This window comes from Sminthopsis crassicaudata, chromosome 2, assembly GCF_048593235.1.
Source record: "Sminthopsis crassicaudata isolate SCR6 chromosome 2, ASM4859323v1, whole genome shotgun sequence".
Lineage (NCBI taxonomy): Eukaryota > Metazoa > Chordata > Mammalia > Dasyuromorphia > Dasyuridae > Sminthopsis > Sminthopsis crassicaudata.
The window spans coordinates 353,937,778-353,962,931 of NC_133618.1; the positions used below are offsets into that span (position 1 = coordinate 353,937,778).

Sequence of the window (25,154 nt, forward strand, 5' to 3'; positions counted from 1 at the left end):
ACTTTGGCGAATGTTTGGTGTAGTTTGTCTCTCTCTGTTTTTAGACCTGAACTACTGTGGAAGCCACCATCCGTGTACCAATGGAGGAACATGTATGAACACAGAGCCAGACCAATATCAATGTGCCTGCCCTGATGGCTACTCAGGAAAGAACTGTGAAATCGGTATGAATGCTGGTACCAGGGTGCCTCAGCTCCTTCTGGGCATCATAACTGTGGGGTCTCAAAGACCTCCTTCTTAATTGCTTTTTTTTCACTGATGGGAAACTATTATCAGTGTGGCTCAGATCCCCGAGTAGGTGTACTCATGAAAACTGGAATCCAGGCCCCATTCTTCTACCATATGGGTGTGTGAAGTAAGAGTGAGTTATTGTACTTCCTCAAGCCTTAATTACTTCATCTATAAAATGGGCATGGTAAACTCTATCCTGCCTCCTTTCCAGGATAATGGGAAGGATATAATGAGAAAACAATTGGTCACATGCCCTGACCACAAGCATAGTAACTGGGAATGTGGTTGGGGGTGGAGTAAGGAACAGCATCAGTTGAAGAATGGTGTCTTTTTCTTCTCTGTTGGCTTGGCATGTTACCACAGACAGTGGCTCTGAGGAATTTTTTTCCCCACAGTGCAGCATGCATGTGTGTCTAATCCCTGTGCCAATGGTGGCTCCTGCCATGAAGTCTTCTCAAGTTTTGAGTGCCACTGTCCCTCAGGGTGGAGTGGGCCCACCTGTGCCATTGGTAGGTACTTCACAGCTTATATTTGGGACCTTTTTTCCCCTGGTAGTGGGAAGAGTAAGATAAAATAGACTGTAAGCCTCGACACTTAAAAAAATATTTATTGCATGCCAGTATGAACAGAGGATATGCAGTCTTTACACATTCATTCATTTATTCATGTATTTGTTTGATCACTAGTCAAAAGTTTTGACTTTTGTATCAGACTGTACCTTGGGATCCTCAGGAAACTCACAGTTTATGTAAGAATACAAATCATATAATGAACAATATAAGGAAACATGAAAAATGCCCATTTTTGCTGTAATAGGAAGGAGTTTGATGAGGGAAAAAATGTATTTGTACCAAGAGATGAAAGTCATTTTTGGTCCTCCTAGCTGCTTTGTGCCTTTTCTCTAAGATTAGCTTCCCTCTATTCTTTATTATTGAATATACTTATTGTTATGTTTGTCTCCAAATTTTGCTTTTATTTGCATCTTTAACACTTAGCACAGTGCCTGGTACATGGTTAAAACCTTAATAAATAAATGCTTGTTCATTACTGGATTGTTGACTGAATACCAGTTTAAAGAGATGGAATTTTACTTCATAAACTACTAGAGGATTTTGAACAAAGGAATAATACTATTAAATCTGTTTATTAGTAAATCACATATGGCAGAATGTGATTGAAGAATTGGAGCCAAGACCAAGAGTAGGATTAAGGAGACTACTAAAGGCCAGAGCAATAGAGGAGTCTTGATTGCTTTTAATGAAGTGGAACCAACAGTACCTGATAATTAACTGGATATGTGAGATGAAAGTGAGGGAAAAGTTAAAAATGTATGATGTTAAAAGTATGAAGAATAAAGTGGTGTCAAATTTTAAAAAATGTTAAAGTTAGGAGAATAGGCTTAAGAAGAGAGACTAGAATATGTTATATGAATAGGTATCAGTAGAACATTAAGGTGAAAATATCTTGGAAGTAAGCTCAGAAGCAGAAGTCAGGGCAGAAAATCCAGACTTAGGAAGCCTTCTATATAGGGGGTAGTTGAAGCAAAGGGAGTAAATTAAATCATCATGAGAGTGATTATAGAGAAAGGACAGATTAGAACAAAGACATGGCCTTGGAAGTATGGTCTCATTCATCCTACCGATGTTGCTTAGCTACTCTGGAAAGAAAACAGACGTCCTTACCTTTTGGGAACTGTTTAGTTTTTCTAGGTAGCCAAGACCAGTGCAGGGGCTTCACTGTGCTTGGCTTTATAAGGAAAAAGAAGGCAAAATATGAGTGTATAGATTCCTGAATATTAAGCTGTTCTTCGGAAGGGAGGCTCCTGGAGAAGTGGGAAATCCATCTCCTCCCTTCAGCTCCTTCACTAGCACTGGGTCTTGCCTGTAATGGATCCTCAATTAGTCTTTCTGACTGATGGCCAAGACCTCTTCATATTCCCTAATTTCTGAATTTTTCCTCTTGCATGAATATTCTTTGCAGATATTGATGAATGTGCATCCAATCCCTGTGCCCGTGGAGGCACCTGCATTGACCAGGTGAATGGCTTTGAGTGCATCTGCCCCCAGCAGTGGGTGGGCACAACGTGCCAGCTGGGTAAGAAGATGTTCTTGGGACCTTGGGAAGTATGCTCAGCCTCAGGGACACAGACCCTTGGCTGCTTCCACCTGCCTTACCCTCCAGGCAGACATTTATTCACTTGACTCACAAAACTATCTGCCTGAGTCTCATCAAACCAAGACTTTACACTCTGTGTATGTGTCCCTATTCTATCCTTTCAGAGCATTGCCTTCTGACTCTCCCCAGGTTTGAGGGAAATATTTAATTTTCCTATGTTCAGCACAAGGATCTTAGGTGATAGTGAGAGGATTGGCATGGAGGTGGCATGTAAACTTCACAGCTGGAGCTTAAAATTAACCAGTCTGTGTGTTTCATGTGCCATGTTCCCCCATTTGTCTCTTATAGGCTCTGGTAACCCAGACTAATCATCCTGTGTCCTGATGTCACCAGTTCCTGTTTCTCATCCTTCTTCTCTTTCCTCTTGCTTGCTGGTTGTGAGGGTTCTCATGGGTGTGTGGGAGCTGATATCTTGCTTTGATATCTAGGCAGTAGCCTGTGTTTGGTGGTGTAAGCTTTATTCTCTTCTCTGTCTTTTTTCACAGACGCTAATGAATGTGAGGGGAAGCCCTGTCTTAATGCTTTTTCTTGCAAAAATCTGATTGGTGGATATTACTGTGACTGCATCCCAGGATGGAAAGGAGTGAATTGTCATATCAGTTAGTATTGCCTCTGAGAAGCCTGGGGGAGAAGTGGCCTTATTTCTTCAGGGGGCAGATGTCTCCTTAATGCCCTGTGGGTGAATGTCAGGACCTCAAGACATGGGAGAATCTGATCTGCCACATGTATCCTTATGACCTTGAACATGTCCTCCCTCAACTCTTCTCCTAACCTCTGTTCCTCTATCTTTAAAATGAGGAAATTAAAGTAGATGAAATTATTTGATCCTGTAAATTGCTCAGCTAAATGAATGGAAAGGAAGTCCAACAAGTTCTCTTTGACTCTCTAGAGGCTTCTGGGAAGGAAACATTAGCTCTTCATTTGCAGGAATGGGCCCTGATTGATGAATAAACTGTTCAATAGTAATTTTCCTTAAGACCTTCTGCTCTGACGTCAGGAGGGTTATCCAGACCTTTTTTGATTCTGTTTATAGAGTTAGCCTCGTTATTCCCCTGAATTATAAAGTTTTTATATATATATGTCTTGGACCTAAAAGTCCCTTCTTCAGGTTCCTCCTAAAAAGACCCTAGTTCTTTTATAGATTTGTGATGTGTCCACGTCATTTTTTTGGTGACTTTCCAGACTCTGAATTTTTCCTTTCTCATATTATTATCTTTAAGCTTAAGCCAAAGGTACATGTGAGTGAATAGTCTTAAAATGGCTCATCTGGTGCCCAATGAAAGTGAGTAGAAATGCTTTTTGTAGCAGGGCAACTGATTTAAACTCACTCAATCATTTTAGGCCTGAATTTGCTCATCTGCAAAGTAGAGATTGGTCAGTAATGGTATTTTTAGTTCCAATTTCATGTGATTGGTTGTGAGAAGAAAAAGAAAGTAAATCTTAAAGTGCTATGAAAATCATACAAGTGGTTGTTATCATGAGATCCACGATGGCCCAATAGATAGGGAGTTGGCCTTGGAATAAGGGAGATATGGATTTAAGTCCTGCTGGCGAAATTTTACTGGCTCTGGTGTAAGTCACTTAACTTTCTCTTTGCCCTGGGCAACACTTTAAGACTCGATTGCATTATTAGAGGGAAGTTTCCTTTTTACCAATGAGGTCACTGGTTCAGTCCAAAAATATAAACTCATGAGTAATTATTATCTGCATTAGAACAGAACCTCTTCTTTGGATGCTTGTTCAGTATTCATAATTTCTGAATGTTTTGCCTATAGAGAAGCTATTTGACATAAATATATGTCCTGTGGTCTGAAGGAACCTTTCTGTCTTGTCCATCTGTCTTCCCCCCTCTTCTTTCTGCCCTTCCCTTCTCTTTTCTTTTTCCCTCTCTCCTCTTCTCCCTTTTACTTCCCTCCCACTGTCCCTTTTCTTCCTCCTATTCTCTGTGAATAGACATATTCTGTGTTTTGTTTTCTAGATATCAATGATTGCTGGGGGCAGTGTCAGAATGGAGGCACATGCAAGGTAACAGTATCTCTATTTCAATTCAGTAAGCACTTATTAAGTGTCTATTCTGTGCCAGCTATGTTTATCCAAAGTGACAGCCTTTCTGTCTCTAGTATATATCAGAGATTTTTAGAATGCAGACCCTGGACATTGGGCAAAGAGGAAATTGTGATTCAGGGTTGACTTGGATTTTTTTTTTAAATAAATTTTATTTACTGTTACTATAGTCATATTCCTATCCTAGTCTCTTTGGCCCTTTGCAGAACATCCTCTTTTTTAAATAAATAAATGTAACTACACAAAATAAGTTCTCACACTGGTTGTATTTGAAAATGCATGGCTAATTCTGTGTCTCTAGTTCCTCTGTCAGGAAGTCAGTAGCATGCTTTGTCATCAATCCTCTGGAATTTGGATTAATTATTGGATTAATCATAGTATGTAAGGGTTGTTTTTCCTTACAATGTTATAAGCATTGTATAAATTGTTCTGTGGTTCAGCTCACGTTATTTCTGCTTTAATCAATACCAGCCTTCCCAAATTGCTCTGAATCTATTGTTTACACTAATACTCTTATTATTTATATCTTCATATACCATAATTTCCCCAATAGTGATCATCCCTCTAGTTTTCAATATCAAAAAGTGCTGTTATAAATATTTTTGTATATATGGCTCCTTTACTTCCTGTCTTTTATTTTTTGGTTATATACCTAGAAGTAATTCTAGAACAAAGAATAGGCATATGCCTTTTTAGGCATAGTTACAAGTTGCTTTTGAGAATTGTCTAGACAATTCATATTTACATTAATGTGTTTGTCTTCCCATGGTGCTTCCAACAATTGTTCGTTTTCTTTGTCATATTGCCAATATGAGATGTCAGGTGGAACCTTGACATGTCTTAATTTTAATTTTTCTTATTAGTTATTTGATGCATTTTTTCACATGGTTGGTGATATCTTAGATTTCTTCCCTTGAGAACTTCTGATTAATATTCTTTCACCATTTATCTATTGGGAAATGGTTCTTGTTTTTATATATAAGGAAATAGTTCCCTAAAATACCTTTATCAAAGAAACACATCGCAAGGATTTTCCCCACCCTTGCTATTTCTCTTCTAATTCTAACTATTTATTTTGCTTGTACAAAAGTTTTTCAGCTTTATAATCAAGATTGAATTACAAATTTAACGGACATTCATTTTGTTCCAGCATCGATAATTTGAACCATAAGGTTTGAAGTTGACTATATTTTTCTGTGATACACGCAGCCAGTATTGTTGTCAAATGGTCAATATTTACTAAATGACAATTATCAGAACAGCCCTATGCTTGGCATTCTGGAGGTCAGAGAGGTACAAGGAAGCATGAAATATATTCTTTGCTTTCCTTAGTGAACAAGCTTCCTTAGGATCAATTACCTTCCTTGATGATTGGATTCATTCAGAATAATTGGTTTTGAATCATGGCCTGTCAGCTACCTCTGTAGCCTTGTGCAAGTTACTTGGAATATCTGGACCTCGGATTCCTCATAAATTATCCTTTTTTTCCCTTATCTGCAAAATGTCACACATAATAATAATATATTAAAAACAACATCACTTGGCACCACCCATTTCACAGGCAGTACTTTGTGAATCTAATGGAGGTAGTGATGATGATGATGATGATGATGATGATGATGATGATGATGATGATGATGATGATGATGATGATGGTAGTGGTGGTGGTGGTGGTGGTGATGGTAATTTGAGTCCTGTTCTCTTCTGCTTTGTATTAACTAGGATGAGGTGAATGGCTATCAGTGCCTTTGTCCTCAGGGCTTTATAGGCAAGCACTGTGAGCTGGAGAAGAATGAATGTGCCAGCAACCCTTGTCAGAATAGGGGGCTTTGTGAGGATTTAGTGGATGGCTTCCGCTGCCACTGCACCAGGGGTTTCTCTGGTGTCTTCTGTGAGGTAAGTGAATGGCTTTCTCTTTCCCTGGGGAATACTGCTAATAACCATATATATGGCTTATGGGACCGTGAAAAGGGAGGCTGGAATAAAAAGAGTAATTTTAAAAGTCCAAAAACCCTGGGTTATTGCAGAATGTGGGATTGGTGGGGAGGAGTTCCATGAGGTCTCTCAGTGAAAAAGTCCCCAGGAAATCTGGCCTGAGGGTATTGTTGTAGTGTACTCTATTTCATTTAAGAATCATGCATACAAGTCTCTCTTTTTATGTGAACATATTTTCTTATGTGAACTTTGCTGAGATCTAGTGTTTGGCTAGATGGAATTCTAAATTCTAAATTCTATACTAATTGAATCAGTTCTGGCCTGAAGATTGTGAGGTTTTTCTTTCTAAATAAAAAGAGTTACTTGTGATCCAATTTCCCCTCCCTCCTTAAGAGCCATCAGGGTCTTTGTTACCCTAAAATGGGAATACAGAAAAATATTAAGGCCCCCTGTCTTGCTTCATGGGAGGTAGTAAGTGATAGATAATATGTCTCCTTGCTTAGTTTAACTTATTGTTTCTATTGTTTCTATTATCATAGCCTCCAGGGTTTATTTTGATTTTCTAAAAGAATCTCGGGTATGCTGAGGCAGGGGGTGAAAAAGAAGGTACATTTTAGTTCAAGTAAAAGAGAATGACTTCCTAACCATCTGTATATATAGTATAAAACTGGTTGCTGTGGTAAGGTAGTAAGTTCCCCATCACTAGAAATCTTCCAAGCATTTGCTTGGAAGTGTTATTGAGGGCATTCGTTTTCAGGTATTGACTTGGACAAGATAGGTGGCCTCTGCTCAGATTCCAACTTTGAGATTGTTACATATTTTACCTCAATATAAAGAATAACTTCTTAACTACCTCAAAAAGCTAGTGAGCTCCCCTGTCACTAAACATCTGTGAGCACAATTTAATGATTCCTTACGGTGAATGTCATATAGAAGATTGCTTTTCAGATAGATAAATATTGAGCTAGGGGTCTTTGGAGGCTCTGTCCTGATAAGGAATTCCATGATTCTTGGTAGGGCTCTTGACCATGGGTCCTGAAAATTTGGGACTGGAGTGAGATTAAGTAGGCTGAACTAGCTGGCTGTTTTCATTGTAACAGGAAATATTCTCCCCTCTACCCCATCCGCCTTCATCAGTGCCCAGTACCGAGTAGAAATTGGAAAGGGAAAGCACCGACTGTTGGAAGGAAATGAGTGGAGGTGTCTGATAGGAGAGAGCTAGTCTTATTCTCAAAATGCTTCCCTTAGGGTGAACAGAACCCCTAGAAAATACACAGGGAAATAGCCCTGCTAAGCTGTGTAATTTCTTGCACTGCTTATTAGGAGACATTAGAATAAATTGTAACAATTACACTGGATTTGGAGCCCAAGGCCTGGATTTGAATTCAAACTCTACCACTTAATCTTTGTGAATTTTAGCATATCCCTTAATCTTGCTGTACTTGTTTCATCTCTTATAAAATGAAGGTAGTAGGCTGGATGATTTTCTAAAATCTCTTCCTGTTCTGAAATCCCATGTTAATAATTAAAGTGTCTAATTTGCAAACAGAGAACAGTACTTGGAATCTACCATTGGCAACATTTAAGTGTTATAATTTCTTTAGAGATCATATACACTGAGGGAGGGATGGTGGGAATGGGGTAGAGTTGGGAGGGGGACACGAATAGAAAGAAGACATGGTCACCTTTCCTTTCCTGTAGAAAAATGACAGATAAAATGAGGGAATTCTGACTGCTATGGAACTTCCTTGGAGGGAGGCCCAGATTTATATCTCCTTTGGCCCCTGGTGTTGCTCGCTGGAATATGATGGTAAATTCTGCATAGAAATAGGAAATGTCTGTTTGTGAAAAGATGAATGACGTTTTTACGAGCACTCCTCGGCATTGAAGTTTGAATTTTGTTCAAATTTAAGTTTCAGAAATGGTGGCTGCTCCTTAGGAGAAAAATCAGAGTTTCAGTTTTGAAAGAGGAATTGCAGACAAGCTTTTGAAGTTGCTATAGCCTAGAGTGGCCTGAAGGGCTTTCCTGTGGAATAAAAAGTCCACATGTTGTCTGGAAGCCTTCCCAGTCCCCTCCCTACCCCCTGTCCTCTCTATGCAAGCAGAGGAAATAACGCACCATCCTTGTGAAGGTCAGGGAGTGCACCTCTGCATGATTCAGTCAGTTTGGCTGGGAAGCTTTGGGGCTGGGCCTCCCACAGACATGTTTGGAGAAATACAGATGTTTCCTTCTAAGATATTCTGGCATGACCTGCGAGAGCCACTGATTTCAACGAGGTTGCACTGATGATCAAGTATCATGACTGAGAGAGTTAATGGTCTCAATGTCCTCTGCCCTAGTCAGAATATATCAGACATGTTTATTTCTGGACACTAAATTTCAATAACTCTGTTAACAAGATGGAGAGCAATCATGATGTTGAGAGCATCGGAAACTGGCAAATCAGAACTAATTGAAAGAATTAGAGATTTTTGACTTGAAGGAAGAGAAGCTAAGTAGTTGGATATGGAGATATAATCACTGTTTAAAAAAAATCCAAAGATCTGTCACATGGAAAAAGAAAACAAACTATATATGTGATCTTAGAAAAACTAGAACTTGTAACTTTGTTAGCAGAATGCAGACTTCAACTCAAAATGAAGATTCATTTTTTTCTAATGAATGAGAAAGGATTTATTGATTTTTAATATGTAAAATACTAGTTACACACTAGTAACACAAATAGAAAAATAGAGACAGTCCTTGATCTTAGGAAGCATACTTTCTTTTAAAAAAAACTTTTTAAAATAAAGCTTTTTATTTTCAAAACACAATATCTTCCCTTGCAAAACCTTATGTTCCAATTTTTTTTCTCTCTCTCTTCCTTCCACCCCTTCCCATAGATGGCAAGTAATACAATATATATTAAACATTTAAAGGGGTTGTCTTGAGGAGAACTGAAGCCTGAAAGTGTTTAATTGGGACTAAATAATTGGAATGTAGTTGTATAAGAGTTTTTCATTTAAGTATGATTTGGGCTAGGTTTTCTCTGACCTCTTTTCCAACTCTGAGATTCTAAGATTCTGTAATTGAGTGAGAAACATCAATAGACACCTTCAAAAAACTCTTTCCCTGAGTAACTGTCCTTTAAGCAGTGATTCCCTAAATAAGATGTCAGCCATGAGACCTACAACACTTCTGAGTGCTGCTAAATCAGATTAAAATGTAATTGGAAAATATTTAACAAAATAAATTAAAATATACTAAAACATAAATAATTTTAATATATGATTTTCTAAATCAATTTGTAGTCCACAGGGATCCTTATGTATAGTTTAGTAGCCCCTGCTTTTTATTTGGCACCACTGCCTTAAGTCACTCAAAGGTAAGTCCTTTTTTCAAATGAAAGATATTAGTTGCTAGGCTGAGAAAAACAAGCTTATGATGTTCACCACACATTTCCTAAGCTCAACTGTTAACAGTATCCCCTGCAGAGCCACATTGGAGGAGGGTGGATATAGTTAACAAAAATTATTCTATTCCCTCAATAATTTCACAATCTAGCACAGTTCTTGGTAACTAGGTAACATAGCAGTATGCTATGAGATATGTGTAGAAGAAGAGAAGAGGAACAGTAAGAATTGGGGGGGAAGCATGTGAGGGATTGATGCATTAAAATCTGCTAACCAATTCAGACCCCCTGTATGTCTGAGTACCTCCTATACCTAAAACTCTGGACCTGGCAATCCATACATTATACTTTTATATTATCCAGGCCTTAATAAACTCTTTTTATGAGCACTTATAATTAAGAAAAATTTCCTCTGAGCTAATGTATTGGTAATGAACTTGACCATACTGAGGTCTTTAGATGACAAAAGTATAGGTCATCACCAGGCTCATCCTCAAAGATTTTCCAACTTCATAAAATCTGCTATAGCTTGTGCATAGTCTTTGAGAACCAAGGTCTCCTCCCTGGCATTGTGAGGAGGAATCATTGAGTCACTGAAGTTAAAGGAACTTTTTTGAGAATTGACTTAGATTTTCCTAAAATAATTCTGGGTTTTTCTAGGAAATGTAGAATTAACCCCATGTTCCATTGATCCCTTTTTACTCAGATGTAGCCATGCTCCATCACTCCCCATCCCTCATTGTGTTACCAGTCTATGACTCCCTGAGTAAGATGGGGGAAAGATTCAGCTGTTTGAAATACACCTCTTCTATTTCTTACCTGTGGCCTTCCCATTCTCTGGACTATTTGAAGAAATTAATTGGGAAAAGAGAGGATTTAGGGTTTGGATATGATTAATTACTATATTAAAATACCCCATGTCCTACAGATATGATTCTGTTTCCTGTGGTAGGCCTGGGAACCCCCAGTCTCCCCCTGGGGAAGCTATGGCTCATACCTGGCATCTGTCTTTCTAGGTGGACATTGATTTCTGTGAGCCCTACCCCTGCCAAAACGGAGCCCGCTGCTACAGCCTGGAAGAAGATTATTACTGTGCCTGTCCTGAAGACTACGATGGGAAGAATTGCTCTTACCTTAAAGACCACTGCAGGAATGGCTCTTGCAAAGGTGTTTGATTTCCCCCAGTCCCACAGGATACAAGCCTTTTGATATAGTATGGCGGGCAGGGTTACTGACAAGGATTGGGGACGTGATAGCTTTGGGACCAGGACTCAGGATCAAGGTCTAGTGTTATTGGATAAGTGAGCAGCATCTATTCTCATACTTGACTACCTATGTGATTACAGGCACATCATTTCTCTCATCTGAGTTTCAGTTTGTTTACCTGGAAAGTCAGAATGATAATCCTCATACTATGAGTTAGTTCTATAGAAAATGGGAATAGTTACTTCTTTGATATTTAAGTGGACCTGTGAACTCATCTATGTAGGTGCTCCTTTTATGGATATAGATTACAACCTAATACTAATAGAAGGAAGGAAGCACACGGTAGAGTCAGTAGTGCTAAGCTAGAGTCTATATCAGGAGAACTGGGTTCTGAAAGTTCTCGCTCTGCCCTTAGCTTCCTACTTGTAAACTGAGGGGGTTAGAGTTCAGCTCTAACACTAAGTCTGTTAGGCCACCTGCTCGATGACAATCAAATTCCTTTTCTCACTATAACAGTAATAATATAGTGCATGGTTCTCTTGCTTATAAAGCACTCTCTCTACAATAACCCTAAGAAGTACATAGGGTAAAGACATTTATCCTTAAATTACAAGTAAAGAAACAGATAAAGCTTCAGAGAAATCAGAGTAAATTGTCCAGTGACACCAATGTCAGAATGAGACCTTGAAACTAGCTTTCTTAAAGACTCCAAGTCCATCACTTTTCAGAATGTACAACGAGGCCATACAAATACTACAACCTTGTAAAAGGATTTTTTAAACAAGTAGGAAAATTGAGCCTGGGTCCAGTAAGTCAATCTGTTGAGTCAGTGCCAGAGCCAGGATTAAAATTCCTACCTTTTGACTCCTGAGCCAGAACTTTGTCTACTCTGGCCCCAGGAAAACAACATGACTGGGAATAAATAAAATAGAGTATTCACACTAGGGCTTACACTTTCATCAAATGGCAGGTTTGAATTTTCTTCTCCTGCCTCTGCTTTGGGAACAGAGAGTGAACAAAAATGATGGAGTGGTGTGACAGACAGAAACCTGGACAACTTCGAGACATATACCCACTGCTTCCCCCCTTCTTTTTCCTCCTTATCTCATGTCCAGTAATAAACAGTTGTGAAATTGAGGTCTTCACCAACACTACAAGATTCATCTCTTCCAAAGTGTGCGGGCCCCATGGACATTGCATCAGCCAGCCTGGGGGTAATTTCACATGTACCTGTGAGAGTGGATTCACTGGAACCTACTGCCATGAGAGTGAGTCTGAGGTCCTTGTCCATTTTTTCCTCCCTTATTTTCCCTAGAATAAAAAAGCTAAAAGCTCCTATGATTTTAGAACATGAATCAGTGAAATTGATAGGTTAACATCTGGATCCTACTCTTCCTCTTATCTTCCCTCCCAAGGAAAAAAAAAAACTTTTCAAAGGGTTCTGTATCTGCCACCTATGATTGTGATTTCCATATAATTTTAAAATAATTTCTATATAATTGGATTCAGAATTGAATACACTTTCTGGCTACTCCAGAAGGAATGGTATTGCTGTTGGGAGATGGGTTACTGGAACTACCTACACATCATTCCCATTCTCATCCCCACTTGTGTGGGAAAGAAAGTTAAGTATCCCAGGGTGTTATTAAACATATATATTCTCCTGAGGAGGACTTCTTGAGTGGATTGGGGAAAATGTCTTCTTTCTTTCTCTGTCCTATTCCAATGACTCAGTTTTAGCCTCTTTTCCCTTCACAGATATTAATGACTGTCTGGGGATGCCATGCCAGAATGGAGGCACCTGTATTGATGAAATCGACTCCTTCCAATGCTTCTGCCCCAGTGGCTGGGAGGGCGAATTGTGTGACACCAGTGAGTAAAGCCTAGGCCAGATGATATAAGACCTTGGCAACTCCTTCCTGCCTGCTCTGCACACACCTGCTTTCATGCAGGCTCTAATCTTCTCAACTTGTGAGGGTCTAAGTCCAATCAGCCTAATTAAATTATCCTTCCCTTACAAGCTTCACAGTTTGGGGCAAGTCACTTCTTTTCTTATTTCTTAGTTTCTGCATCTGTAAAATTGGGTTAAGCATGTATTGCCTCAAAATCATTTAATTTTTGTCAAACTGTGCATACTCTTTGATCCAGCAGTGTTACTACTGGGCTTATATCCCAAAGAGATATTAAAGAAGGGAAAGGGACCTGTATGTGCAAAAATGTTTGTTGCATCTCTTTTTTGTAGTAGCTAAAAACTGGAAATTGAATGAATCAATTAGAGAATGTTTGGATAAATTGTGGTATGTGAATGTTATAGAATATTATTGTTCTATAAGAAATGACCAGCAGGATGATTTCAAAGAGGATTGGAGAGATATATGTGAACTGATGCTAAGTGAAATGAGCAGAACCAGGAGATCATTATGCATTTCAACAACAGTAGAATAACAATTCTGATGGAAGTGGCTATCTTCGCTAATGAGAGGATCCAAATCAGTTCCAATTGATCAATAATAAACAGAACCAGCTACACCCAGTGAAAGAGCACTGGGAAATGAGTGTGAACCACAACATAGCAATTACACTCTTTCTGTTATTGTTTGCTTGTATTTTTGCTTTTCTTCCCAGGTTATTTTTACCTTCTTTCTAAATCCGATTGTTCTTATATAGCTAGACAACTGTATAAATATGTATACATATATTGTATTTAACATATACTTTAACATATATGTATAGGACTACCTGCCATATAGGGGAGAGGGTGGAGGGAAGGAGGGGAAAAGTTGAAACAGAAGTTTTTGCAAGTGTCAATGTTGAATAATAACTCATGCGTATGTTTTGTCAATAAAAAGCTATAATAAAAATTAACTTTTTAATAATAGCTTCTTATTTTCAAAATACATGCAAAGATAGTTTTCAACATTCACCTTAGTCCCTTTCCTCTACCCCTACCCCTAGGCAGCAAGTAATTCAGTATAGGTTGAACATGTGCAGTCTTTCTCTACATATTTCCACAATTATGCTGTACAGAAAAATCAGATCAAAAAGGAAAAAAAATGAAAGAGAACAAAATGCAAGCAAACAACAACAAAAAAGGTGAAAATATTGTGTCGTGATCCACATTCAGCTCTCACAGTCTCTCTGGGTGCAGATGGTTCTCTCCATCACAAGTCCAAGAATCAAGTCCCTTCATAGTTGATTTCCACAACATTTAACCTTTTAAAGCTGACATATCAAAATTGGCGTTTGGGGGATACATATAGTCTCTCAAATAGCTTTCCCCAATCATTTCTTCATCTTTGACATTAATAACAGGTAGTATGACATAAGAGCACATATAAGAGAATATTTTCAACACCTCATTTACCATAATCTGAAGCAGAAGCCTTTCTGTACCCAGAAGAAATCAAAACATCTCAGAATTCAGGCACTGGGATGTCAGCAGAAAGGCCCTTTAAATCAGGTCTTAGATTTTTTTCTACTCACAATCCTTTTTGTCTGAGAAATTTTTATGGGACCCCAGATATATAGTATATAAAATAGGTATAGAAATTAAATATGTATTGATAATAAGTCATAATTTCAAGACTCTCACATTCAATTATGAGACTCCATATGGGATTCCACAGTTCAAGAAGCTGGAATTTAGACTAGACTTAAATTCAGAGTATATTTTTCATCTTAAAATAAAAACAAACTTCCAGTACCTGTAAACATTCAATTCTTAATTGAGTTCAGTGAATTACTCTAGATATAGATTATATTTGGAGTATAATAGTAGAAGATGACTGAACTACTTCATCTTTCCTTCTGTCCCATTTCATTCACTTTGAATATTATTACTTTGTTACCTGCTACAAAGTTATTTCCCCACATTGGGAGAAACAATCCATCCACCTCCTTATAAATTGTTGAATAAGAAGGAAGCTTCTTTTGTGACCAGACAGTTCATATTTACTCAGTTATCCGCCAAACACCGTGCTTGATGTTCTAAGGGCATAATACATCAGAAAGTAAAGGTAGGTACAGAAAAGCACGAGGAGCTAGACATGAGAAATCACTGTACCTTTTCCTGTAGAAGACCAAGGTACAAATTGTGCTTTGCCATTTTCTTACCAATGTGACCTAGGAGAGCATATCTGTGTTTCACCTTCTAACCTCTGTAGAATAAGAAGATGGTACATTATATAATCAGTAATGCTTCTTCTAGCTGTTTTCTAAGCTTATTCATGAGCTTATTAGTTTTATGTTGATGTTAAAATGAATGATGGTATTAGAGCTATAAGGAATTCAGAAGCGGCATAGAATTATGAAATACACTAAATTTAAAGTTAGACATGCTAATTTCCATATCTACACATTTATTTATTCTGTTCATTCTGCCTAGAGAATTCTCCCCATTTTTCTCTATTATAAAAATCTTATCATTTCAGGCCCATTTCAACCTCCATTTCTTCCAGGAAGTCTTGTTCAATGTCTGCTGCCCACTGATCCCTTCTTCAGTTGATATATTCCTCATTGTTTGTACCAGATAATTGAATCATGACCTGCCTTTTTGTTCATTGCTCTACATGTCCATCCCCAAAACTAGTAGCTCTCTCCAGGGCAGTGAATGAGTCTCCTTGTCTTTCTCCACAGAATAACCAGCACAGAACACAAGGAAGACTTAAAATTAGAATGTGCTTCCTTGGAGAGTGGAAGAGACCTTAGAGACCTTTGGGAAACTGAAACTCCCAAAGAAAAAAAAATGTTTATGTCCAGGGTCACACAGTAAATTAGTGGCAGAACCACAGCTAGAATCTAGATTTTTTTTGGCTCAATTCAGAATCGGTATTTAACAGGACAATGTTAACATTAACAGGACTGCTTAAAAATGATGATGTGAAAGACAGTAAAGAAATCAACTCTTCCACTAAACCCCCAACAAATAAGAACTTCAGAAATACTAGCATAGGAACCAGAAGGTCTTCTGCATTGGAGAATGCATAACTATATCAAAAGATATTTTCTAGCAGGAGTGAATTGAGCTGGGGACTAGAGCAATACCAGAAATGTCAGTGTGGGTATAGGTAAGTGGGCCAGAAGCAGGTGGAGGTAAAGAGAGAAGATATGCCAAGGAAACCAGCACAAGTTTTCACAAATAGACCTAAAATTAGCCATTTCTCTGAGAAGGTCAAGCTCTAATAACCAAGACCAGATTCTGGCCCTGGCTGGTTAGAAGAAATTCGAGGAGGGAACCAACTCCACTAGATAACTATGAAGGGAGATTGGCCAGTGTATGCACTCCTTGGAGCTCTAGAAACCATAATAGAAAGACAGAGCCAATTAGGTACCTAGGCATTGGCATCAGGGGCATTGTGCAGAAAACTTTAAGCCAGTATAATATCAAGAATCCCAATGGTGCCTCTTAATTTCATAGCAAAGAATGAAAAATGACTGATTTTATCCAAGGCCAGAATCTGAAATAGATCACCAGAAATTGAGATTGAGGCAATAAGTGGAACCTAATACTTCCACTTCATCTGAATTGGGAATATAGTGACATCCAGAATACAGAAGGGACAGGACAAACAAGATCTATTCAACCCATTTTTAAGAGTGCACAAAATTGCAGTGTAAGCACTGATGCTGGAAATATGAGTATACAGAAGAAGAGATCTAATATAGTGTAGAAAGTTGAGTGAATCTTAAAGAAAATCCAGAATAAGAGTATAATTTCATAGTATCCTCAGAAGAGAAAATGGCTACAAGGACTACTAAAGTGGATGAAATGAATAAAATAAGAGATAAAATTTAATTAGAATTTGAAAGGAGAAATCTGAAAAGCTTAGAACTGAAGGTAGAAAGCCTTACCAAAGTAGACTCCTTAAAAATATAATGGAGCAAGTACAACTCTATGAAGCATCAAGAAATAATAAAACTGTTGGAAATACTGAAAAATATAGGAAAAGGGGGAAAATGAAGAAAATATATGTTTTCAAAAATAGCTAATCTGAAAAAGAAGACAAGGAATGAAATTATAAGAATTATCAAACTTTCTGAAAACCATGATCATGAAAAAAACCCTGACTATTAAAGTTCACAAAATGGTAAGTGAAGACTGCCCAGATCTTTCTGAACTAGAGAACAAAGTGGTGCCATTGGTGACCTTCAAAAAAAAAGAAATTCTAAACTAATATCATCCAGGAATATCATAGATAAAATGCAGAACTTCCAAGTCAATAAAAATACTGCAAGTAGTGAAAAAGTTTGAGTACTGAAAAATCAATCAAGATTATTCAAGACTTGGCAGCAGCCACCTTAAAGGATAGAAAATCTTGAAATATGAAAATTTAAGAGAAATTATAAAGACTTAAAACAAGAATAACTTTTACCCTGTAAAAAAAAAAAGTAAATATTAAATCCTAGAAAGGGTTGGGGTAAGATAGAGTGGAAATGGATCTTTAATAGAATAGAGAGCTTTCAGAAATTGCTTTTTAAATTTTTAAGTAAAATCTTACATATACAAACCTTGGAGATGATAGAAACATAGGTTAAATATATCTGAGCAAATGAAAAAAGTTAAGTAATGATGAAGTATACAATATTTTGATTTAATGAGAGAATGTCACTACTTCTTTAGGAGTCACAAAAGTAATTAAATAAAATAGAGTTCAGGTATTGATTTTGTTGAATTTTGTTGTTTAATTTTTTAAAGAAGAGAAAAGAGCAGAGATATTACATATTATGAAAGGAATTAGGTAGAAGAGGGAGGAACTTATTAGTTTGCATTAGTTGGATGTTAGAGAAGACGATATAAACAAAAGAAGGATTGTGGAGAAGCAAGCATCTCATTAACTTCCTCTTATTTTAACCAGAGGATGGTTACACACACACACACACACACACACACACACACACACTTTAGTGTAGAAATCCATTAAACAGGTAGGGACAGAGTTTGTGGGAGAATAGATCTTACAGGGAAGACTAGTCAAAATGAAAATAAATTTCCATTTCAGAAGATTGATCATGTAAGTAATGATTGAGAACAGATTAGTGGTTTGGGGATTTGTAAAGAAGAAAGGAAAAGTTGTAGGAGAGGACTTCAGTTATAGATTCAGTGATAAACAAATTGCTTCTTTCTTCCTTGAAGAGGCAGGAAAAAAAGGAAAGGTTTAATTGTGTAATAATTTAATGAAATTACACAATTAATAATAACAGTAATTGTAAATGAGATTCATTCACATAAAACAAAGAGGAGGGCAATAAAATGAATTAAAAGGCAGCATTCAATAATGTTATAAGAAATATACTTTTAAATTTCACATAGAATTAAAACAAAGAGCTAAAACAAAATTTATTTTGCTTCAAATGAACTAAAAAACAGAAGTAGCCATCATCTCATAGGTATGACCTAAATAACATCCTTTATGAACATAAAATAGAATTAAGGTATTAGATCTGGTATATAGTGTGCCTGAAGAACCATGGACAGAGGTTTGCAGTATTGTACTAGAGGCAGCAACAAAAAAAGAGAAAAGCAAGAAAGCAAAATGGCTGTCTAATGAGGCTTTACAAATAGCCAAGAAAAGAAGGAAAGACAAAGATTTACTCAACTGAATGCAAAATTGCAGAGAACAAGGAGAGAGAAGATTTTCTTAAATGAGCAGTGCAAAGAAACAAAAGGAAACAGTAGAATGAGAAAGATGAGATCTCTTTTAAGAAAATGAGCAATATCAAGAGAAAGTTCCTGCAAAAATGGCCATAATAAAAGTTAAAAATGCTAAGGATTTAAGAAAGGCAGAAATGCTTAAGAGGTGGTGGCAAGAATACACACAAGAATTATATGAGAAAGATCTTAAATTTTTTTAAATCTAAAATTAAAGAAAAAATCTTAATAACATCACTAATAATCACCATGGTGTGGTTACTAATCTAGCTAGACATCTTACTATTTAAAACCTTATAAAGATGATGTTGTTAAAGTGCTATATTCAGCATGGCAGCAAATTGGAAAAGATTGGTTTTCCTAAAAAAAAGGATAATGCCAAGAAATGTTCAAATTACCATATATTTGTGCTCAGTTCACACATCAGTAAGGTTATGCTCAAGCTTATTCAGGCTAGGATTCAGCAATATGTGAACCAAGAATTACCAGAAAAGTTAGCTGGTTTTCAAAAAGGCAGAGAAACTAGAGATCAAATCACCAATAATCTTTGTGTCATGAAGAAAGCAAGAGAGTTCCAGAAAACCATCTACTTCATTGACTACATACACTAAAGCATTTGACTGTATGCATCACAACAAAATGTGACAAATCCTTAAAAGATGAGAAGAGCTGATCCATCTAACTTGTCTCCTAGGTAGAATTATTAGAACTGAACATGGAACAAGTGATTTAAGGAAAAGGACAAGGTTGTATATTGTTACCATATTTACTTAATATATGCGCAGAGTACATGGTAAAATTCTGGGCTAGATAAATCAAAATTTGGAATTAAAGTTGTCAAATATCAACAATCTCTAATATGCAGATAATGCCATTTTAAGACAAATAAAGAGAAATTATGAAGTTAGTTGGTAAGAGTGAAAAAAGAAAGAAGAAAAATTGACTTGAAACAACATAAAAAACAAAGACCTTAGTAACCGATCCTATTACTTGGTAAATAAAGGAAAAGGAAATAGAAGCAGTGTCAGATTTTAAATTCTTGTGCTCAGAGATCACTGCAGATGTTAAATGCAGTTATGAAATTAAAAGATACTTGCTTCTAGGAAAGCAAATCTGAACAGCATACTGAAAAAACAGAGACTTCATCTTGTTGACAAAGATCCATATAGTCAACACAATGATTGAAAAAGATTGAAGGCAAAAAACATAAGAGGACAGCAAAGGATGAGATGGATAAATATTATCATGGAAACAATGAACATAAACTTGGACAGACTTCAAGAAATAGGGGAGGATAGAAAGACCCTGGCATACTCTGATCTTTGGGGTCACAAAGAGTCACAGTTGAATGAATGAACATAATCAGACATCTCAGACGAAATAATAGTAAAAATGGAACACTGAAATTTAAGGTGTACCATAACTGACAAAATAACATTTAATATATATGTAACAAATGTCAGTTTCTTAACTTGGAGGTAAAAATTGAATTACAAAAAGAAATATATAGCAAATCTAATAATGACATTTTTCTTCTTTCATATTTCTAGACAAAAGTAGCAAAAATATAAGGGGAAAAAGTTAAGTATAGGAATAGAATTTTAGAAAAATAAAATTGAAAGAGAAAATTATCCATGTTCACAGACATAAAAACTTCATTAAAATTTAATCAAACCTAAATATAAAGAGATTTTAGAATTAAATGAGAATTGAATATAACAATTAAAAACATCTAATAAGTAAACATTTAGCTAATCTGATTTTTTTTAAAAGCAAATCACTAGTTCAAAAATGGAAAGATAATTCACAACATGAAAAGGAAATTAATTTTGATCTCATGACAATGAAATTGATTAATAAATGATGAGCATTCATATATAAAATGTCCATATGAACATCAAATATAAAAAATACTCATTAACAGTAAAAAAAAAAAAAAAAAAGAAAATTTAATTAACCCTCTGATAAAGAAATTGAATATGATATAAAGGAATGCTTCCCCCCAAAAAACAAAATAAATAAAAACAAAAAACAACCCAAGATCCAATAAATTTGAGTGAATGCTATCAACCATTCAGGAGAATTAATTGTAATATTAGACAAAATGTTTAACAAAAATAAGCAAAGTAGGGACCCTACAAGATTCCTTCTATTAGATAAATATGTCAACCAGGGAGACACAAACCAGAAAAATAAAACTGTAGACCACTGATCCTAAGAAGCTGATGCAAAAGTATTGAATACAGTATTAGTGAAATTATGTACTATGACCAGGTTAGATTTTGTACAAAGTTGGTTCAGTGTTACAGAAACTAAACATGGATCATATTATACATAAAATCTATACTATTCCCTTTACTTAAATAACATTTTAAAAATAAAAACAAATAGAACATTCCTCAATATAAATTAGTGAGGAAACCTCTATTAAGTATTTTGCAAAGAATATAAATCAAGACAGTCTCTTTAAGCAGCTCATAAAGAGAAGTGGCACATAACAGAAGGTTTAAGTTTTAGACTAAATCTTTATATGCTGTGGCAAAAGAGATCAAAATGTCTCTTCTTTAGTGTCATTTCCATTAATAAATGTCATTTGATTTGAACCATTTGATGATGCCAGAGTTTGGCATTGAGACTTTTATTTCTGGATGTTCTATAGTTATTACTTGTGAGAAGGGAGCTATATCTATGTAAGGATTTCTTAGACATAGAATACAAGAGACAGGCTGAAAGCAAGGCCAATAAACTAGCTTGCTACTATCCCAGAGCACTTGGTTTTATCAAGTTGGTGATGAAGGAGATGCGAAGCCCCTTCCTTCTTCATAAGGGTTTTCTCCCCAAAAGATCGCTAAAGGGGCTGGGCTAGCATCCATGCTGTTATTGGAACTTGGGTACAGGAACCTAATTTGGTTCCACAGGGGTATAAGCAGTGATAATTTGATGGGTATGCCATATATTACTTCCTGTTTCATAGAGGCTAGCTTGCTTGCCTCATTGGTGGTAGCTGGTCATTAGTGTGGGTGGTGGCTGCTGGGCTGAAGTGCCCTTTATCAAAAGAAGTTTCCCTGGAAGATGACTATGAAGGTCCTGTTTGAGAATAGGGCAAGTGATCTGTAATATGGCAGCTATTAAAAATCTAAGACCAAGCACTGCCATCACCTTTAGTGGAGAAATATTGAAAGCCTTTCCAATAAGAAAAATACTAAAGTAAGGATACCCACTGCTACTACTGTTACTTGGTATAGAAAAATTATTTGTGACATCATTAAGATGAAAAAAAAAAAGGAATTCAGGGAATAAGCATGGTCAAAGAAGAAATAAAAATATCCTTTTTTATTTAAAACAAATGACATTATTTAGACCTAGAATCCACTAAAATTTAACTGAAATAATTAGTTCAACTAAGTAATAAGATATAAAGTAAACCCACAAATATTGTTAGCCTTTCTATGTATTACCAATAAAATTCAGCAGCAAGATACAGGAAAAATTCCATTCAACTTTAAAATGTAATTCTGTAAATAAAAAACTACAAAATATTCCTTAAAAATATATAAACAAATTAATTGGAGAGCTTTCTACTTAGGTTAAATAATGGCAAAATAATAAAAAATAAAGACTATCCAATTTGTGTTATAGATTCATTCACAGAAGGCTTTTTTTTTATCAAAATAGAAAATATAATTGCAATATTCATCTGGAATAACTAAAGATCAAACATCTCAAGGCAAATATTGGGGTAATAAAGAGAGAAATAACAGATGTCAAACTCAACTTCTCAACAGTAATCATCAAAACTATATGGTAATGGTCACATAATAGAAAAATTGATCAGTGGAATAGAGTTAGGTATCCAAAATCCAGAAACAAATGAATACAGTAGCAAAATGTTCATTAAGACCCAGAATACCAACTACTGGGATAGAGACTTGCTCTTCAGCAAAATGAGCTGGTGGTAGTGCTGGAAAAGCAGTCTGACAAAAATTATAATTTAGACCAGGCATTATAACCTGGGTACATGAATTAAAAAAAAAAAGTCATAGATGTTTCAATATAAATGAATTCTTTTGTAATCTTTTGCATTTTATTTTATGCATTTAAAAATATTATTCTAAGGCTTTATTGGATTACCAAAAGGATGGGATATGTGCTACAAAAAATATTAGAAAAAAACCTCACATTAGTTATTATAGTAAGCACTAAACAGATGCAAAGCCTTACATAAAAAGTCACATCATAAACAAACCAGAGTCAGGGAAGGAGATACATCTTACAACCTTGGAATAAGAAATGACTTTGTGACCTATGATGAAAAGGGATCACAAGTTAAATTGACAATTCTGAGTATGTGAAATTGAAAAGGTTTTGGATAAACAAAACTAATAAAGTTAAAATCAAAATGGGAATCACTTAACTGGGGAAAATCTTTGGAGCAAACTTTTTTCTATAAATGTTTGAAATATAAGATATAGAGGGAATTTGTAGAAGTATTTAGCATGAGCATTTACACAATAAATTGTCAAAGGATAGGAAAAGGTGTTTTTTTTTTTTTTTGTCTTTGTCTCTCTCTTTCCATCCGTTCTTCCTTCCCCCTCCTGTTTCTCTCCTTTTTTTTTTTTTTTTTTTTTTTTTTTTTTTTTTTTTAAAGAAAAAGTGTCCTTTTGATCCAGCAGTGTTTCTATTGGGTCTATATCCCAAAGAAATCATAAAAAAGAGAAAAGAACTTAGGTGTGCAAAAATATTGTAGCAGGCTTTTTTGTAGTGGCAAGGTGTAATGTCTGGACAAGCTCCCTGGAGGGCCTCAGGATCAGTCAGAGTCAGGATTAATCAAAGTTCTTGGTTGGTAGGGGAAGAAGGGAAGGAGGCAGGCAAACTGCCACGAGGCTTGCCAGAGATGTATTCTCGATTCTGGAGTCTGGAGTCTCCAGCCTCTCTCCTCCTCTTCCTACAGCCAAGTGCCTCTGACTTCTTTCTTCCCAGCCCTCCAATCCTTCTCGCCACCAAATATTCAGCATGAATAGAGCCATCACATTATCATATCATCTAAATATATGTATATAGAGCCATTATTTCACATCCAATAGATAATTAGCCTTAAGTGCTCTCTTGTCTGATTCAAGCACACCTTTTTAGAGTTTCAGCCCTCTACATCTCCTGCTTTCTTTTGTTTTAGAATACAGGTGGTCACGCCCTCCCTCACTTCTCAGGGAGGTGAGAATCCCAAAAAGGAGATGATCATGCCCTCCTTGACTTCTCAGGAAGAGAGATGAAAAATACCAAAGGGAAGTGGGGAGTCAAACCAGATATTGTTAGCAAGTTTTTGGGCTGAAGGGTCTTATTAGAAACAGTTATACACAAATCCATCTGTTATTACACAAGCACATAACAATAAAGCACAGGCTATTAGTAATGACTGTCTCCATAGACGATGCAGACTCATTGTGGTATAACAAACATGAATTGTACATGAAAGTAGTGATATAACAAACGATATGAATCAATATGGTATTGTAAAAGATTTCCAGAAGTCCTAGAAGAAGGGTATGTAAATAACAATCACACATATGGCTCCTTCAGCAGCCAAGAGATAGTCCAAAACCAAAATATTATCCATTACTTTGTGTCAGGGAATCCAATGATCTCTGCAAGTTTTTGAAGTCCTGCAACAATCTTATTATGTATTAGGGAATCTAATGATTCCTGCAGATTTTGAAGTCCTGAAGTTTCAGCATGTCAGGGAATCCAGTGATTCCTGTAGATTTTGAAATACTGCATCAGTCTCATTAACAATTTTTGTTGTCCATTAGTCAATTGCCATTACTTCCATGTTCTTTCAGTGGTGGGCACTAGCAGCAATGGAACCACCCAATGTTTCTTGGGTCTTTTCCTCTGTTTCAAGGGTCTTCTCTGTCTCTCTCCGATGGACGAGGCAAATACGGCTTGTCGGCACCCATCTGATTCCTTCTCCATCTGTAGAGATCTCCATCTCCATCTGTATCTCCATCTCCATCTGTAGAGATACAAGCAAACCCTCTCCCCCAAGCAATTAACCTATCTGGTCCCTTTCATTTACCACTTTCTGGATGTCTCCACATCACCTGGCAATTTTCTAAAGAGAGTGGAGCTGCTCACACTGGACATTGCCCTTCTGGTGGGTTATAATAAAACCTGTCTGCTGGAGCCCCAGTGCATCTTGGTCAAAAATCAAGAAGTTAATTGTAGAAAGAGCTAAATTTAGAAGTTCTCTAGGGTTACCTATAGGTCCCCCCCTTTTTTTTTGTTTTTGGAGGAGTGTTGTGACGTCTCTGTTTCTTCTCTCTACTATTGCCTGTCCTTGAAGATGGAAAGGTATGCCAGTGGTGTGTAAAATCTTATACTATGCACAAAAGTGTACAAAATGTTTAGAAGTAAATGCAAGTTCACTATCTATTTTTATTGCTTGTGGCACATCCATGATTGCAAATGCTTGCATAAGGAATTCAGTAACCACTTGGACTGTCTCT

At 36.5% G+C, this 25,154-nt stretch overlaps 1 protein-coding gene across 2 annotated transcripts in view; it reads left to right on the plus strand.

Annotated features, from left to right (window-relative positions):
* JAG2 (jagged canonical Notch ligand 2) overlaps positions 1 to 25,154 on the plus strand; it is a 148,092-nt gene that overhangs the window by 92,612 nt on the left and 30,326 nt on the right. The window contains exons 7-15 of one of the 2 annotated variants that reach the window (XM_074290817.1): positions 45 to 164; positions 627 to 740; positions 2,212 to 2,325; positions 2,892 to 3,005; positions 4,385 to 4,431; positions 6,193 to 6,366; positions 10,814 to 10,964; positions 12,119 to 12,271; positions 12,762 to 12,875. In XM_074290817.1, coding sequence (XP_074146918.1) covers positions 45 to 164; positions 627 to 740; positions 2,212 to 2,325; positions 2,892 to 3,005; positions 4,385 to 4,431; positions 6,193 to 6,366; positions 10,814 to 10,964; positions 12,119 to 12,271; positions 12,762 to 12,875 — 1,101 coding nt within the window. The remainder of the gene's footprint in view (positions 1 to 44; positions 165 to 626; positions 741 to 2,211; positions 2,326 to 2,891; positions 3,006 to 4,384; positions 4,432 to 6,192; positions 6,367 to 10,813; positions 10,965 to 12,118; positions 12,272 to 12,761; positions 12,876 to 25,154) is intronic. The other variant, XM_074290818.1, reaches the window with a different exon arrangement.